Source organism: Leiobunum rupestre, chromosome 2 (assembly GCF_980474605.1).
Source record: "Leiobunum rupestre chromosome 2, qqLeiRupe1.1.hap1, whole genome shotgun sequence".
In the NCBI taxonomy this organism is placed as follows: domain Eukaryota; kingdom Metazoa; phylum Arthropoda; class Arachnida; order Opiliones; family Sclerosomatidae; genus Leiobunum; species Leiobunum rupestre.
Window position 1 is genome coordinate 76324960 of NC_143385.1, and position 17496 is coordinate 76342455.

At 37.9% G+C, this 17496-nt stretch overlaps 2 protein-coding genes across 2 annotated transcripts in view; both read left to right on the plus strand.

The window, feature by feature from the left end:
• Nucleotides 1-4493: 4493 nt before the first annotated feature.
• Nucleotides 4494-5223, plus strand: LOC149959042 (uncharacterized protein F54H12.2-like). Its single transcript, XM_090167321.1, has 2 exons — nucleotides 4494-5060; nucleotides 5161-5223. Exons 1-2 carry the CDS (start codon nucleotides 4494-4496, stop codon nucleotides 5221-5223), a joined length of 630 nt encoding a protein of 209 aa, XP_090023447.1.
• Nucleotides 5224-12480: 7257 nt separating this feature from the next.
• LOC149959043 (DNA excision repair protein ERCC-6-like) overlaps nucleotides 12481-17496 on the plus strand; it is a 47546-nt gene continuing 42530 nt past the window's right edge. Inside the window, exons 1-2 of the mRNA XM_090166392.1 lie at nucleotides 12481-12498; nucleotides 13508-13683. Of these exons, the coding sequence (XP_090022518.1) occupies nucleotides 13519-13683 (165 nt within the window). The 5' untranslated portion in view covers nucleotides 12481-12498; nucleotides 13508-13518. The remainder of the gene's footprint in view (nucleotides 12499-13507; nucleotides 13684-17496) is intronic.

Below are 17496 nucleotides of genomic sequence, written 5' to 3' on the forward strand. Positions count from 1 at the left end.
TTTATTTAAAATGTGTTTAAAAGCATGGTGACACATGGCACATTTCCCGTCATCACTTTTACGCTTGGAATTATATTTATGACATGATCAATTTTCAAACGCTAAAGAATGATAAAATACTTTCAATTTAGTTCGTCGTATTCTCGCCTTTACCGAAACATTATCTTCTACCTTAGTTATTAGATTCTGTACTGAGTAAATAAACTAAAACCAACAATCAATGCGAAATTACCACCACGATGTTTACGTAAATACATTAACTAATTTTTGTAAATTGGAAACCACTTTCTAAAGTTTTTCAAATTAATTTTCTGAAGAATTATAACGTGGGCAAACAAAAATTCGTAGTGATGGCGTTTAAATTTTAAAGATATGAAATTAGTTCATTCTCAGATCTATTGCGCTATGTAGGTAAAGCAGGATACACGAAAAATACATATTTTGTTTTAAACAAATCAAACTTAATACTTAGGAATAAAAAAAAGTGGAAAACCCGAATACTAACTTTCTAAACACTTAAACTAAAAATATAATTTTCTATATTTGTATATATTTTTAAATAAGGGTTAACCAGCATTTTTCCCCCTATATTTTCTATCTACTGTTTTAAATGGGCTGAAAAATTTCGAAGACATAGAAAAACGGATGAAAAACGTTTAAATAAAACTTTTTCATTGATTTTAATAGAAAATTTCCAAACATTAAGGCTATACATTTTTTTTTTCGGGTTGGCCCATATTTAAAAAAAAATCAAAAGCAGATTTCAATAGAATGGTAAAGACTCGTCTAAAATATTTTTTTTATTTGTTGGTGCCGAATTTGTTTTTAGTAGAAATAAATTTTTTAAAAATTGTTTTTTTTTTATAAAAAGTAGAATTTTTTTAAAAAAAATTACAATTCCACATAAAGTGGTGCAGTAGAGTTTTATCTATCGAATGAATACTATTTTAGCGCAATCGGTCAATTAGTTGGGGAGAAAACCTCAGAAAACTAAATTTTGTGTTTTTTTAATTTGCGCCCCCTAGCGTTGAGATAGGAAACTAATATTTTCCAAAAACATTTTATTCTATATAGGCAACTAAACGACACATTTTCCGAAAGATTGGAGGAGAGGGCAATTTTTACATGTTTAGCCCTCCATACCCAAATTTTATTTAAAAATCAAGTAGTTTCATATGACGGAATAAAAGTGTTTCCGAAACTAGTTTGATTTTTAAAACTATCTTGTGCACTATCGTTATTTTCTAATTCTTTACTAGTCAATACATTTGTGCAATCTTTTTATCTAAAGATGTTTTTGTAATTAAGTGTTTAACTGTCTCTGGCGAGTAAATGAGATTATAAAATGTCAACATTGCAATCCTCCGGGTTTTTTATTGGTCCCTTATTATACCAATGATTGTGATTGTACCAAAAAGGTATAAAAATGTGTATCTAGATATATAGTACAACTAAACTTAATTTAATTTTTAAGAATATTATTATTAATTTCCGCCGTGTTATTTCAACGCTATTATCATTTCTATATATCAAGAAACAATATATAAAATATTGGCACATATACAGAGAGTTTCAAAAGGTTATGCAAAAATTTGAAGGAGTTGTAGGGGTGAGTTGAGAAGTATGCCTGTTTATTCCCCATTGTCCTACGATGAGTTAAAAGAGCGCTATTGTGTATTTGGTTTCGATGAATAAACACGGATACTGCTATAAACGATCTTGGCGGAATTGCGTGGTAAAATTAAACACTCACTAAGTGTAGAAATTAGTTAACACGCGAACGGCAGGTCCATAACTTCTGACACCATATTGTGTATTTGGTTTCGATGAATAAACACGGATACTGCTTTAATAAATATTACAAGTTTATTGGTTAAGTTGTACATACGAGGTCTCGTGCGCGACTGCCTGTGCCGGTGCAGCAGGGAGGGGGAGGTTGAGGCGGGAGATGAAACCTACTTCTATCACGCCCTCTACCCGAGATACTCCGAACTATAAACATAAACAATCAATATAATAAATCTTAAATATCAATATACAACAAGCGCCAGTGAGCTTCAAAGTGTGGCCTACTAACCCCTGGAAGTATGCTGCAACAAGCTAAAAACCAAGCAGCAGGGAAATGCGATTTCCGGGGTACGATGAATTTGCGAATGCGAGGGAATTGAGATAATTAACAAAAAACAAATGAGTAAATAAGAAATGTGCAATGAGTCTAGTTAAACCTTTTGAAGAACCCTGTATAACGGGAGGAGCTATTATTACATTTAGCCACTTTTTTTCAACACTTTTGCTTTACAGGGGTTAGTTTTATCCACAACTACACCTGCTCAGAAAATTTCATCAAATTCGGTGACTTGAGTGGTATGAACCTGGTTGATTTGACGTGGAATGACTCTATTGCTTAAGCCTCTACAAGTTTTTACAGAAAGGGGAAACTAACGCACTTGAGGGAAAACACCTTTAATGGACAGGGAAAGAACTTACAAACCCCATGCAGAAAGAGTGGTTCCCTGGTTTTCAACCAGTGCCACATGCTGGGTTCAATTCGGGGTTCCTCTTTGTGTTGCAAGAGTACTAACAATAAAATATACAATTAGAACTCTAAAGATAGACTTAGAAAAAAAAATACATAAAGCGGTGCTTTACAGTTAGAGCAGTGGCCGCATCTGTCTTGCGTACTGTGGTTGTAACTCTTGTTTAAGCAACTGGTGTCAGTAGCTTAGCTTAGATCTATGAAGGTTCCTGTGAAATTATTTTGGACGTTTCATCAGAATCTCTCCAATTACTTAGTTGAGTTGGAAAAGTCAAGTAACCCTACACTGAGAGAAAAATATGCTGTCGAATTTACAGGTATATTTTGGACCCACGGGTGTCCATGTCGTTACTGTAGATTGAACTGGATCTTTTCGTGAAATTTATGTACATAAACAAAATGTAGATTTTACATTTAAAAGTTTACGGTAGAGGTTTTGGTTGTTACAGGACAATATGTAAACATAACAGTAGGTAACTATACATTTTACATACACTATAGTACAGTTTCTAGCTAAAAATGTTTAAACTACAGTTCGCCCCTCAGTATATTTTAGAGTTATTTGTATTTTATGGAAAAATATGTGAAATATACAGTCTGAATTACTGCATATTTTAATGTAAGTTATGTTTATTATATTGAAGAATTTGTGCCAAAAACAATACTATAAGCAAGTTTAGAACGTATTTACTGGAACCAAAGAAACTTGAGGGAGCGTATGAAGTTGGACTAGCTGAAATCAGTTACCCAAGAACTTGGAATAACGTTCAAGGAGAGTGTGTAGTTCGAATTTGGAAAACTATGTCTCTACCGGATTCATTAGAAGAATCAAATACTAAAACACCTAAGACACTGAGAAAACAGACTGACATAGAAAATTTCAACGACGTAATGGATTTCGTTAATATAGTAATACCACCAGGATATTACGGAGTTGAAGATTTACTGGAAATCATGACTACTGATGACGACGGGCGAAATATTAGCTCTAGAGTCAAGTTATATTACAACAAACCAAACCGTCGTGTAATTGTTGAACTTTATGAAATGAACCAAGTTTACATACCACATGAAATCGCCATCATATTAGGATTCACGAGAACTCCAGGCAAAGACGTAACTGTAGTGACTTCCATGACGGCGCCTTTTAGCTGTGATATGGACGCTGGGTTACATTCTCTGTTCATATACTCGGACATTATACAAAGTCGATCGGTTGGAGATTCAGATGTTCCATTATTACGTATTATAAGTATTCAAGGAAAAGACGGAGACACTGTTGAGAAAGAGTTTTCACGACCACATTATATGCCTATTGCGCATAACAATTTTCAAACCATTGAAATTAATATTATGAGTGAAATGGGTCAGCCTGTACATTTCGAACGAGGAAAAGTTCACGTCACTCTCCATTTTAGACCCCGAAGAGCATGGACTTATCTATAAAATCAGGTGTAAAATCTTTCTTCTGTTCATTTGTGGTTAGCAGGTCAAAGGAGAAACATGTCTCCACGTAATCTGGATCACGTTTCTGTAAACGATTATAATAACTATTACTTAAATCAAATTGGACACGGATCAATTCCGGTATACCGTGGAGTAGCCGTGCAAAGAGGATATGGTCTTGGAAATATATTAGCCTCGGCATTTCGGTCGGCCATGCCTTTACTCAAAAAGGGTGCCACATTCCTTGGTCGAAAATTTTTAAATACCGGAGCAAAAATTGCTTCCGACGTCTCGAGTGGTGTGTCTATTAAAGACGCGTTAAAATCTCGGGGGAAAGAGGCGGGGAAAGAAACCTTAAGAAGAGCCGCCGAAGCAGTGAGTAAACTTAGTGGAAATGGACGTAAAAGGAAACGTAAAACGTCTCCCATCATCAGTTCAGTTCGAACCAGGAAGAAGAAAAGACGTTCTCTGCTTCAGTCTGATATATTCTCGTAATCATCATCATTGAACAATGTCTCTAGCTCACCCCAGTTCGCAGAACAGCATTAGCTCGGAACTTGACTTATTTCACGTACCTTATACTCAAACTGGTATAATAGGAAGTCAATGGGTTGAATATAATCCAACATCGAACATAAATGAAAACCAAGCAATTATCTTTAGTATCGCTGGAAACTCGGAGACTTACATTGATTTGAAAAATACTTTACTTCAAGTTCAAGTGAAAATTGTGAAAGCAGATGGAACTCTACCAAAACCCGATATTCACGACGCTGTATCTAAAACCACAACTCCTGCGGACAAAGTTGGTCCGGAAAATTTGTTTTTACATAGTCTCTTTGGCGAAGTTCATGTATCATTGGGTGACAGATCAGTTACATCATGCCCTCAACAGTATCCTTACAAGAGTATGATTCAAACGCTCTGGACATATGGTGGGCCAGCCAAGGAAAGTTTCTTAACCGCGTCTCTATTTTATAAAGACAAAGCTGGGAAATTTGACGAATTTTCCAATAACGACGGATTTAAGAAACGTGCAAAATTTGCCCAAGAAGGTGTTATTGACATGATAGGAGTTGTGCGAGCCGATATTTGTCAACAAAATCGACTTATTCCTAACCTGATAGATCTAAATTTCAAGTTTATCAAAAGCTCAAACGAGTTTTGTTTACACACAGACGGTGAAAAATTTAAAGTCATTTTCACACACGCATCAATGTTTGTCAGAAACGTTAGATTGACGCCAGAGATTATGTTATCCCACGCTAAAACTTTGGAACTGGCAACAATGAAATATCCTATCACCCGTACGGAATGTAATTCATTTTCAATTTCCCAAGGCAACAAAATATGCGTCAAAGACATCTTATATAATGGTCAAATACCGAGTAAGGTGGTGATCGGATTTGTGGACCAGAATGCGTATTTGGGAGACTTCAAAATGTCACCTTTTAACTTTAAAAATTTTTCGTTAACTCAAATCGCCCTATACCTTGATGGTAGTAGTGTCCCGGCAAAACCATTAAACCCAAATTTCAAAGATAAGTTGTTTATGCGATCATACGCTAATCTCTTTCTTCAAACTGGTCAATGGAATATTGACGAAGGAAATTTTATCGACCGCGATGAATTCGCCAATGGAAACGCACTATTCGTATTCGACTTAACTCCCGACCTCAATGGAAGTTCAACTGACTGTTTCAACCTGGTAAAGAACGGGAGCGTTCGTCTCGAATTAATATTCGGAGAATCGTTGCCGTCAACAGTTAGCGTGATTTACTATTCCGTAAGAGAGAGAGCCTAATCGATTGTTTAAGGGATCCGGTTGTTGAGATTTGGGTTGATCGATTGCACCGTCACCGCATTGAGCGTCCCAGTTTTCGATAAAATCCCTCAACCTCTCATCATCTTGTGAGTCCAATAACGCGTCATTATCATGAAACATCACTCCTAAAGCGTCCATGGCGCGATCACATTCGCTGTCTGTAATTTGCGGTGTAAGCGTTTGCGCGGTTTCTACGCGTACAACATAATCATCGAGTTTATCGTCACCGTCTTGGGTACACAATAACTCATTTAATGGGTCGTTGTCGAAGTTTTCGGAGAATAAGTGCAGCGAATAGTCCGCAATCGACTCGTGGTTATTTTGATCCGCAACCGCAGCGTCTAATAACTCATTATGAGAATGTACCCTTAAAGGATCTGACGGTGCATGATCTTCTAATAGAAAAAAAAATCATTTAATTTAATGTAAGAAATAATAAAATAAGTTAAAGAAACTTACCATTTTCAACTCTGACTCTTTTCGGAGAATTTGAGTCTGGGGATGAAACCCTTTTTACAGGGGAGTTCGATGGACCCGGCTGTGGGGATGATGGTCTAGCGCTTCGGGGTGACAGTTGAGCCTCAGTTGACGGAGAAGCAACTGTAGATGGCACCACCCGATCGAGGATACGTGGCTCGGGCCTCGGTGGCGGCTCGGACCTCGAAGACGGTCCGGGTTGGTGAAACGGAATCAGCGGCGGCGGCGGTGGAGAATTCTGCCCCGCTGACGGGATGGGTACCGCGGGTTGACCGTGATTATTTGCACGTTGATGACGTTTAAGGGCATCGCGTCTCGAAAACGATTTATCACATACGGAACAATTAAACGTAGTATTACCATGAACAGTTACCATATGACGGTCGAGGTTTCTCTTTTGAGTAAAAACGAGGCTACAAGTACTACACGAATACATCTTGAAGCCGAATGTGACCCTTTTCACCCGTACACTTCCCTTTTATACCGATTGATAGACCTAACATGATTCGGCACTTTTACCGATTCACCACCAAGATTCTCATTGGTCAAAAATAACATGTGCCTATAGCGGTGTCCGAGAGTGGTGTATTCGGGGTTTAACCCAAACACAATATTGTGCAATTTTTGTGGAGCATCTCTCTTTTTCCCTTTACGTTGAAAGTAGCGTATCCAAAGTTAAGAGGCCTAGCTTGGTTACTGGGTTTCTTAAGGACATTTTGTAATTTTCTCCAATTTTCACGCGCGTCAATGATTGACATAAAGGGGAAAAGGTTGGGGAAGTGCGAGGAGAGTGGTTTCTACTACGGATCACCACAAATATATTAAGAAAACCTTTCACTGTCCATCTCCCGTTGTTCATCGAAAACAAGCGAACACTTGATGGTTTTTCCGCAACAGTAGTTTTACTCTAGGGTATTTACGTTTCTCTCTATATTTAGTATCTATGGATCGTAAATCACGGAAAATACATAGTGTCATTAGGGTATTTCTTACTACTTAACCTTTGAGAATGTTATTTTTACAACTATGGGCAAAACCCGACATATCCAATTTGTACCTATAAAAAGGGGTGTGTGTATTACAATGTATTACAAGGGCCACCTTGGAAAACTTTCCAAATGTAATAGTTCTTTTTATAAAATAACCTTGGTCAACTTGTTGAAATGTTGCCCTGGAATAGTTCAGCCAATGCCTAAGAATGAGTTCATAAGCTCTTTAGTGGGAAAGAAAACGGATCCAGAGCTGAAGCGGGGAGGCAACATTTCAACAAGATGGCCAAGGTTATTTTATAACAAGAACTATTAGAATTTGAAAATGTGTTTTTTTTTAAATTCTTTAAAATATTTTTTAATTCTTTAAAATATTTTTTAATTCTTTAAAATATGTTTTAATTCTTTAAAATATTTTTTAATTCTTTAAAATGTACTTTTTTATATTATTTTTAAAATAAAAAATGTACTTTTTTATATTATGTTTTTAAATATTTTTAAAATAAAAAAAAATGTACTTTTTATATTATTTTTAAAAATATTTTTAAAATAAAAAATCAAACTCTTGATCTAAATATAATTTCTTTTTATTCATCTGCTAATTGTTCAGTTACAAGATTGATATTTTTATATAGCCACTCGGAAAATAATGTACTCTTTTCAAGAGCGCATGAATTTTTCCTACTTAAAAAGTTCGTTTTGTGAGGAGTAAGACACGCAAACATTGGTCCGTCTTCGTCTAATTCAGTAACCTTCGGACACCCTACACCATTTAAGTCTATCACTTCGCGGTGTATTAGTTCTAATAAAAATAGGCATTTCTCCTCGCCTTTACAAAATACGCGGTCATAGCCTCGAGTGGCCATTCGCATACACTCTTCCAATTTGTTGTAAGGGGTGGAACCATAGTCCCAAGCAAGGCCGTGCACGTTCTTCTCAAGTCTCAACCCAGGTGTTCTGTCGTTGAGTGCGGGAAGGGAGGTCAGCTCGGGGGTACGGCGGCAGGAAAGGCCACGATGCGACTCGGGGTGTAGTTTCGGCCGAGCAGGCTGACGCTTCTTTCACTATTTTCTCCGGCTTTTCATCTTCGGTCCGCCCGTCAAAGAATTCAAAATCAATGACTATTGATTTCTTATGCCTATAATTCAAAAGTAAATACATAACCCTCCGAGAAAGAGGACTAATATATATATATATATATATATAAAAAGGATTATACTTACATAGTTCTTGTCGGGTTATTCTTCTTCGTGTTTGAATGCATATCCGCTGATCACTCGAGTTTATATACTTAGCTATTGCGCCATTGTATATCACATCGCCACAGCGGAAAACCCATGGATTTCGCTCCACCACTATAACATTCACCACCACTCATTCGCCACTTTAATAATATCGGGGAAATCAGTGGTTCAAATTTAAATCTAAGTTGCATAATAAAATGTTGTTTATTTCTCAATTTGTATTATACACGGTCTTCGTACGGTAGAACGTGTACAATAGTATCCGAGAAACGTACGCGTTTCATACAGGCGGTGAAAAAGCGGGGACTGTCAATCAGGATTAAAACCCTTCTTTTCTGTAGAACCTTCTCTATACGGAGAAAGGCTGCTGCCTTTTATATGACTTCCATTTTATCGGGGTAAAGTCTGTACCTTTTCATATTCACCACTCTCTATAGCTTTACACGTTCACCGCCCAAGGAAAGCGGGGACTGTCAATCAGGATCATAACCCTTCTTTTCCGGAGGTGGGTAAAGAGATGACTGTCAACCATTAATACACAGAAAGGCGGCTGCCTTCTACAATTCACCACCAGCGCCACCCTGCATTTGTACGTTTACTACTCGGTGGAGCGGCCTCCACCGGGTGGAGCAGTCTCCACTCGGTGGAGGCCGTCCACTGTATACTCCCTGGGACCGGCTCGAAGACCCTACTGATAATGTCTATGTCGAGACGTTTTTTAGCGTTTCTCTCAATCCTCCCGTTGCGTTGGTCCCCCCAGTACGCTCCGCCGCTTAAAATAAATCCAAAAGTCCTGGTATTTCATTGGTGGGTAATATTTACGTCACTCGAGGCACGGCCAACTTTGATCACGCGCTGTTCGCGCTACAGCGGCCAACCAATTCGTTGAAGTTTCTATGTTAACCTATGAGCAAAAGATATATGTATGGTTTGAGCGCCCCTAGCGGAATATTATTTTTAGAATAGTTTTTGCATTGAAGCCAATATAAAAACGAGTGTGGCGCTGAACTCCTACAGGTTATAGTACAGTTTATAGGGGGAAATGTTTTGCTCACGGAATTTCAACGAATGGGTTCGCCGCTGTAGCGCAAGAGATCAAAAGTTGGCCGTGCTCGACGCGACGGAATCAAATGCTGGTGACATTTGCTTTGCCCCCCCCCCCACGCGACGGGAGGTAAGGCGTTCAAAGTGCCCGCCGATTATAGCGACATAATCATTCTTCCTAATATAAATAACTACATTCTTGGTAATACCAGAAATAAATAATGTTATTGTAAAACAAGATGGCAGAGCCAAAATAGTAGCCTCCTCCTCTTAAGACCTAATTTTAAAATAACATTTCATTGAATATCGAAATAGCAATGATAGCAACCTATACGCTGAAATTCCCAATCGGGGAGAGAAATTTATCGTTTTTTAAACTTATTATTCTTCGCTTTGAGTTTTCTTGTTCTTCATTTTCATTTCCTCTCGTTCTTCAATTTCATTTTCTTCTTGTTCTTCAATTTCCTTGAACCATTATGTGGTTGTCGAAAGCTCGGACTTCACTGTTCATCAGTTTGCGGTAATTGTCACGGGCAATCATGCCAAAATTGTGAACCAATAGAAATAAAAAAAAAGAAAAGAGCGATAAGGAAATAGATAATCCAGCAGAAAATGAAATCAGGGCCGTGCTTAGGGGGTGGCGAGCCGGGCGGTCGCCCAGGGCCGCTAAAATTTCCCCATGGGGATGTATATACCGGAGGGCTGCTACACTAACAATGCCAGTTTCACCCATGCATTTCGCCCGGGGCCGCGAGACCTCTAAGCACGGCCCTGAATGAAATCGAAGAACAAGAAGAAAATGAAATTGAAGAACAAGAAGAAAATGAAGAACAAGAAGAAAATGAAATTGTAGAACAAGAATAAAATGAAATTGTAGAACAAGAATAAAATGAAAACAAAGAACAAGAAACTCAAAGCGAAGAATAATAAGTTTAAAAAACGATAAGTTTTTAAAACATTAATTTATCATATCTATTTATTTGTATTTTATTTACTTTTTAATTTATGTATTTTATTTACTTTTTAATTTATGTATTTTATTTACTTTTAATTTATGTATTTATTAATATGGTAAAAATAAACCTATGCATTAAAATATAGAAAGATTAAAAAAACGAACCCTCTTGCATAGTAAAATTTAAAAATGTTTTATTAAAAGACACGACTATAGTTTCACTGCCGTTCGGTCGCATCATCAGGTGCGATGTGCATCTGATGATGCTACCGAACGGCAGCGCTTTATTTATTAATGTTTTTATTAATTAATTATTTGATATTTACTTTATTTTTATAAAATTGGTTTTCAAAAATATCTTTCGTACCGTTCGATTTGAAACTGCATGTGCTGTTGTCGTAACGACCTAGAATGTCCCCTGGTGGTTGAATGTCAAGTCGGGCAGTCTTGAAACAATTTTTTTCGAAAAAAGCGCAACATTTTGACTTAGAATTCGCCTCAGAACATTTTTCATTTGAAATTGGCGTTAAACAAAACCAAGGACGTTTTTTTATTAGAAAACGAAGGGTGGGGTATCAGTTATTATTTAATATTAAAATAAATACTTAATCAATTTAATCCAATTAAACTTTAACCTTCTCCAGAGCAACCGGGCTACTTTGAAATATTATTAGAAGTTTAAATTAATAAGCAATATGTAAGAAATATACCGTTTTTCGTTATAATTTAAAGATATTTTAACTTTTTTAGCTCGTGACCTTTGACCTTTTGATAAAATCGATCTTTTAAGAGCTTATAAAGAAGGATAAGACAATTTGAAGAAGAATGAAACCTCATACGTTGAGTTCGGGTAAATAATTTTTGAATTATAAGCGAATATAAAATGGCGGCCATTTTCCAAGATGGCGGGGAAAGTTGGCACTGCAGACTTTAGGACTTTGCGGAGGTTCTATAAGACCATAACCTCTTTCGATTGTGAAATTTTTAGGTATGGCATATTTTTTTCCACAAAAAAAAACATGGAAGCCGTACTAAAAACAGTGGTACTGCGATTGCGCAGAAACGACTCCTCTGACGCTAAATTCAAATAAGACCATTCTTGTAAAAAACGTGCTCAGCATTAATTTTGTCATTGACAGTATAGCTGTAAAAGTAATAATAACGAAGATATTGGTGAAAAACTAGTTTTGCCGGGCATTTTCCCGCCAAAAAAAGTTCCATACACCCCAATGATGGGGACTTTTGACACAACGTTTATAGACACTAAATAAAGGTGTATGCAAAAAAGCCCGGGGGCATTTTTTACGAAGTTCCTGGATTAGTAGTGAAGGTCTCGGCCCTCACGTCTAGCTTAGATTAACAAGTTTGAATAGAGCGTTCTGCCATACCAATAGAGCGAGCGTTATATGGACTGCTTTTACTGACTCTCGGAAATATTGCTTCTTGCATATGTAACATAATTACTCTAATTAATAATTATGTTACATATGCTTCTTGGCGATTTCCTGGGATGATACTTAAGATAATTTATTGAAGCGTCTATTACATAATAAACACAATAACTACTGTGTTTTTTTCTGTGGTGTGGTGTCTAAGGTCTTTTGCCAACACCATAGTTTTACTTAAAAAAATTAAAAAAATTCTAGAAAATGCGGGAAATTCCATAGCTACGGTGAAAATCATGGTCGTGTAGTAGGGGTTAGCAACTGCAAATGAAAGAGAAACTAGTCTTCATTCTTCAGAAACAAGGGCTTATCATTATCTGGTATTATTTTTTAAATTTTAATTGCAATTACCGAATTTCCCTATTTATCTGGAAAAGTGTCTTTGATTCAATGCTCAAAAAAGCTAATCTTTTGAACTTAATTAAATTACGAGAAAAGATATTTTTTACTGTATTTTAAGAGAAAAATTTTTGCTCTTAAAGTTGTCACTTAAAACCAATTAACATAGAAGCAGTTAATTAACTGTAGAGAGGAAAAGTAAGAAGAGGCGTTAGGAATTACTTATGATATATTAGCCTCATAAGTGGAAAATACCTTCTATACCGTTGCGCTTCATTTTGGAAAAAGTTTGAGAAAAATGTGATCAGTGATCTAATTTCAAACTTTGAGATAGCCACAAAATTTTATTCTTAACATCACTGAAGCTGAAAGGCAACCAAAATAAGAATAATATTACTTTTCCCATGTTGCTTAAAGATAAGTACAGGTAGTGTGAAAAGTCATTGGTGATCAAAAATTTATTTTTTAACGTAACTTAGAAGACAAACAAAAATAGGTATCAAATCATGTGCGTTAGGGGTCACACTGTCTATCGCGAATAGCAATTGTGTGGAGTTAGAATGTATGAGGTAATAAATGTGTAACAAATGTTTTTTCCTCACAAATATTTTCACACCTTGTGCTTAAACCTCTTTGTGTGTTGAATGGCTGATTATCAATAGAGTAGTATAGCTCTGTAGCTTTGGGCTATGGCTGCCATTTAGAGGGCAGTTTTTTATCTATAGGAAAAAGCATGGGTGACGTCGACATACGTCACGGCGATATTACTCTATAGCCAGCTACATAATATTAACAGGTTAACAGAGATATGGACAGCACCATGTTTGCCTAGTGATTCCTGAAAAAAAAACCATGCATCTCTACCTTTCTCATGGAATCTTTGCCTCTTTCTCTGAGTTTCTCCTGGTAAGGCAGAATTAACTCTGGTAGGATTGCAGGCTCTCTCTTGGTACAGCTGTAGAATATTTTCCTGGAATGATGCACATATTACCTGTTAATCTGAATACATTCTTGGCTACAGTTATGACAGAGCTGAGCACATGAATAATCTATGCCAAGTTTTATAAATTAGATTAGCTTGAGTATAAAATTTTTAATGTATTCATTAGACGCATAATTTTAACACGAAGCACCTAAAATTAAAAATTGTATTGGTATCTAAATTATTATAATATAAGATAATTAGTCATATGTTTTTGTTTAATAGGTTATTGCAAAATGGAAGAGTATTTAGAAGATGAATTTGAAAAATTTGAAAGACTGAAAGCAGAAGCTAAAACTTTTGTGAAGGACCAGAAATATTTCAGTGCATTAAAGAAATATAAAGAAGCTCACGCAGCTTTCTTTACAGAAAAAATGGAAAGAAGAATAAAAAAGCTAAAAGTACGTGTTTTTTATTTCACTATTGAAAGTGCAAGAAATGGCACTTACCATAAACACAGTATTCAAATAGCGCATTAAAGAGAGCATAAGCACCTTAAACAAGTTTTTGTTGGGGAAATCGTTAGTATTCCCCCGTCCACTACAAAAGTAACTTTTAACTTTGTACATCAAGACTGGATAGCAATAATAATAATAATCAGCTAGGCTAATACCCAAGGCACCCTTCAGGCAGGAGGGAATAGATATTCTCTCTCCTGTGTTGTGCAGAATCTACAGGTCCTGTATTGCTCTTGGGCACGTACCGAACTCCTGGAAGCATTCAAAGGTTATCTTTATTCCTAAGCCCGGGAAAGCTAGTTTTCTCGAGGCTAAGGCATTTAGACCAATCAGTCTAACTTCATTTCTCCTAAGGGTTTTGGAGAAATTAGTTGATAGATATATTAGAGAGGAGGTTCTTAGTGTTACACCCCTCTCGAATGCTCAGTATGCCTATCAAAAGGGCAAATCTACTGAGACTACCCTTCATGGCATAATTAATTGCCTTGAACGTGTAATTGAGTTCAAAGAAATAGCGCTAGCTGATTTTCTGGACATCGAGGCGGCTTTTTATAAAGTCTCTAAGGCTGTCATTCTTAAGGCTGCTAAACGTTTTGGTATCAATGATGCATTGTGTCTTTGGATCGACTCTATGTTAACTGATCGGCAATCTTCCCTCCTTGGAGAATCGCTAAGGGTCACCATCAGCCGGGGCTGTCCTCAGGGGGGTGTTCTCAGGGGGGTGTTCTTTCACCCCTGCTGTGGTGCCTGGTTGTGGACGAACTCTTGGTGAGACTAAACAGGGATGGCTATCGTGGCTTTGGTTATGCTGATGATGTCGCAGTGATAATTTCTGGGAAGTTCCCAGGAACCATTTCGACTATGATGAGAAAAGCTCTTATCTCTGTGGAATGCTGGTGTATGGATGTTGGCCTCACCGTCAATCCTGACAAGACAAGCCTGATTCCTTTCACTCGAAGGAAGGTGCAAGACTTGTTCAATGATATTTCTTTCTTTGGGACCATCCTGGTCAAATCGACTGAGGTAAAATACCTCGGGGTTATTCTCGACAGTAGACTAACATGGAAGCCACATCTTGAACTCAGTATCAGGAAGGCAAAAATGTTTTTCTGGAGAGTAAGGGGTACCATAAGCAAGTCTTGGGGTCTTAGCCCAAAGGTTGTGTATTGGATCTATACCATGATAGTCAGGCCTATGCTGACGTATGCAGCAGTGGTTTGGTGGCTGAGGGTAGTGCTTAAGTCAGTTCAGCCTGTGCAAAGGCTGGCCTGTGTCAGCATTACAGGAGCTAAGAGAACGGCCCCAAGCGTTTCTCTGGAGGTGCTCCTGAATATTCTACCGCTTCATCTTTATATAGAGGAAGTTGCAATTATGAGTGCCCATCGGTTACTGCATAATGGTTGGTGGAGGCCTGCTAATTGGGAATTCAGCCACACCAAATTGTTTCGGCAATATTCTAGTCACTTACCGATCATATTGATGGGTTCTGACAACATGGCTACAAAGATACACTTTGAAAAGCAGTTTAGTGTTTACTTTCCAAGTCGTTTTGACTGGTCTGGCGACACAGTGTTTGGAACCAAGGGCGAAATTGTTTGGTTCACGGATGGCTCCAAGACTCACTCAGGGGTGGGTGCTGGAGTTTACTGTCAGACTAAGAAGTTTGGCTTCTCTGAGAGCCTTGGTGGTTTTGCTACGGTTTTTCAGGCTGAGATTGCAGCCATCTGCTTCTGTGTAGACTTCTGTCTTAAAAAGAAGTATCGGGGCAAGACTATTCAGATTTTCTCGGACAGTCAGGCTGCCCTTAAGTCTCTTAATCAGTTTAGTATTACTTCTAAGCTCGTTCTTAGCTGTTTGGATCTCCTTTCAGAACTGGGCATCCATAATAGGGTTCAACTATATTGGGTGCCTGGTCATAAGGGGCATCATGGCAATGAGATGGCCGACACTCTGGCCAAGGAGGGTGCGGAGGCTAGGTTCTTAGGTGCTGAACCTGCTATTCCAATACCCAATGGCCTGCTTTGCAGCCATGTGCATGGCGCTATGGCTGAGAGACAGGTCAAGATTTGGCTTGAGACGGAGGGTCAGAGGCAATCCAAGGAATTTATTCCTGGGCCTTCTATGAATAGAGCAACTGAGTTGCTTTCGCTCTCTAAGAGTAGTATAAGGGTGGTTACGGGCCTACTTTTAGGTCACTGCCAGGTTAATAGACATCTGCATCTGATTGGTATCAGTGAGGGCATGCCTTGCAGAGTAGGAAACTTCCTCTCATGTCCTTTGTGTCTGTGATTCTTACGCGGCTCAAAGGTTTGAGTACCTTGGTATGCATAGGTTGGAATCGAGCGATATTTCCAACATCCCGGCGAAGCATATCTTGCGCTTCGTTTCTAAGACTGGGATTTTCCATGTTTAATTGGCTGGGGCTGCACAATGGACCTCTGGTCGAAGTGCTAGGTTGGGTCTAACCCAACCACCCAGCTTTACTACTACTACTACCCCTCAGGCCTAAGTCATCGAGTGACTTTTAAAACCATTAATCAGGTGGCGATTAATTATTTAAAAAAATAATGTAAGTTGCATAATGTATTTCAATGGCAACAGGGTTAAATTATAGAACTGGGTAAAACCAAAAAACAAATGTTTCTAAAAAAAACGTTAAACATTTGGGGTTGGAGATGTTATTTTCCCCTAACTCACTAATAGGGCAGTAACTGGTGAAATAATCTGATAATTTTTAGCACTCCCATCATTTTTGAGGTTTTACCCAGTTTAAGCTGTGGTTTACCTGGACCTGGTGGGGGAAATAGGTTTCAACACCGGATAAAAAGCAACTCTATTTGTACTATGAAAAATAACCAAAAATTGATTCTAAACCGCCATTTATTAATTGTTAAAAAATCAAAATGTTTTTAATTTAAGAGGGTTTAAATTTGATTCTAATGAATACAAATCAAAATTTGACAAACTTGATTGTTGTTGTTGAAATAAAACTGCACTCACTGGTTGACAAAATAACGATTATTCATTATTATTATTATTATTATTGAGTGGGGTGGCAAGCCAAACACTTCGACCTAAGGTCCATTGTGCATCCCCAAACTGGTTGACTTAAATAAGTCCTATTGCCGACATAAAGCTTAAAATCTGCCCGGCCGTGATATTAGAGACGTCATACGTCTCCAACAGATGCATACCCAAATGCTCAAACCTCTGGGCTGCATAGTAATCGCAGCTACAGGGTACATGTGAGGCAGTTTCCTCCTCAGCTAGACAAGATCTGCAAATCGGGTCATCACTGACGCCAATAAGCGTTAAATGTCTGTTAAGATGGCAGTGACCTGTTAGTAGGCCAGTAACAATCCTAATACTGGACCTAGAGAGTGAGAGTAATTCTCTAGCTCTCTCCCTAGAAGGGCCAAGAGTGAACTCTTTGGCCTGCCTTTGACCCTCAATTTCAGACCATTGTCTGAGTTGACGATCCGACATAAACTTGGAGATTAAGCCGCGTACAAGTCCTAGGGAGATGGGGAGAGCAGGTTCTGGACCAATGAACCCAGCCCTCGCACCTTCCTTGGCCAAGGCGTCGGCCCTTTCGTTCCCAAGATGCCCCTTATGCCCAGGTACCCAACAAAGTTGAACTTTATTGTGCAACCCAAGAGTGCAGAGGAGATCTAAGCAGCTAAAAACCAGTTTAGAAAGAATACTATACTGGCTGAGAGCTCTAAGAGCAGCCTGGCTATCTGAATAAATCTGGAT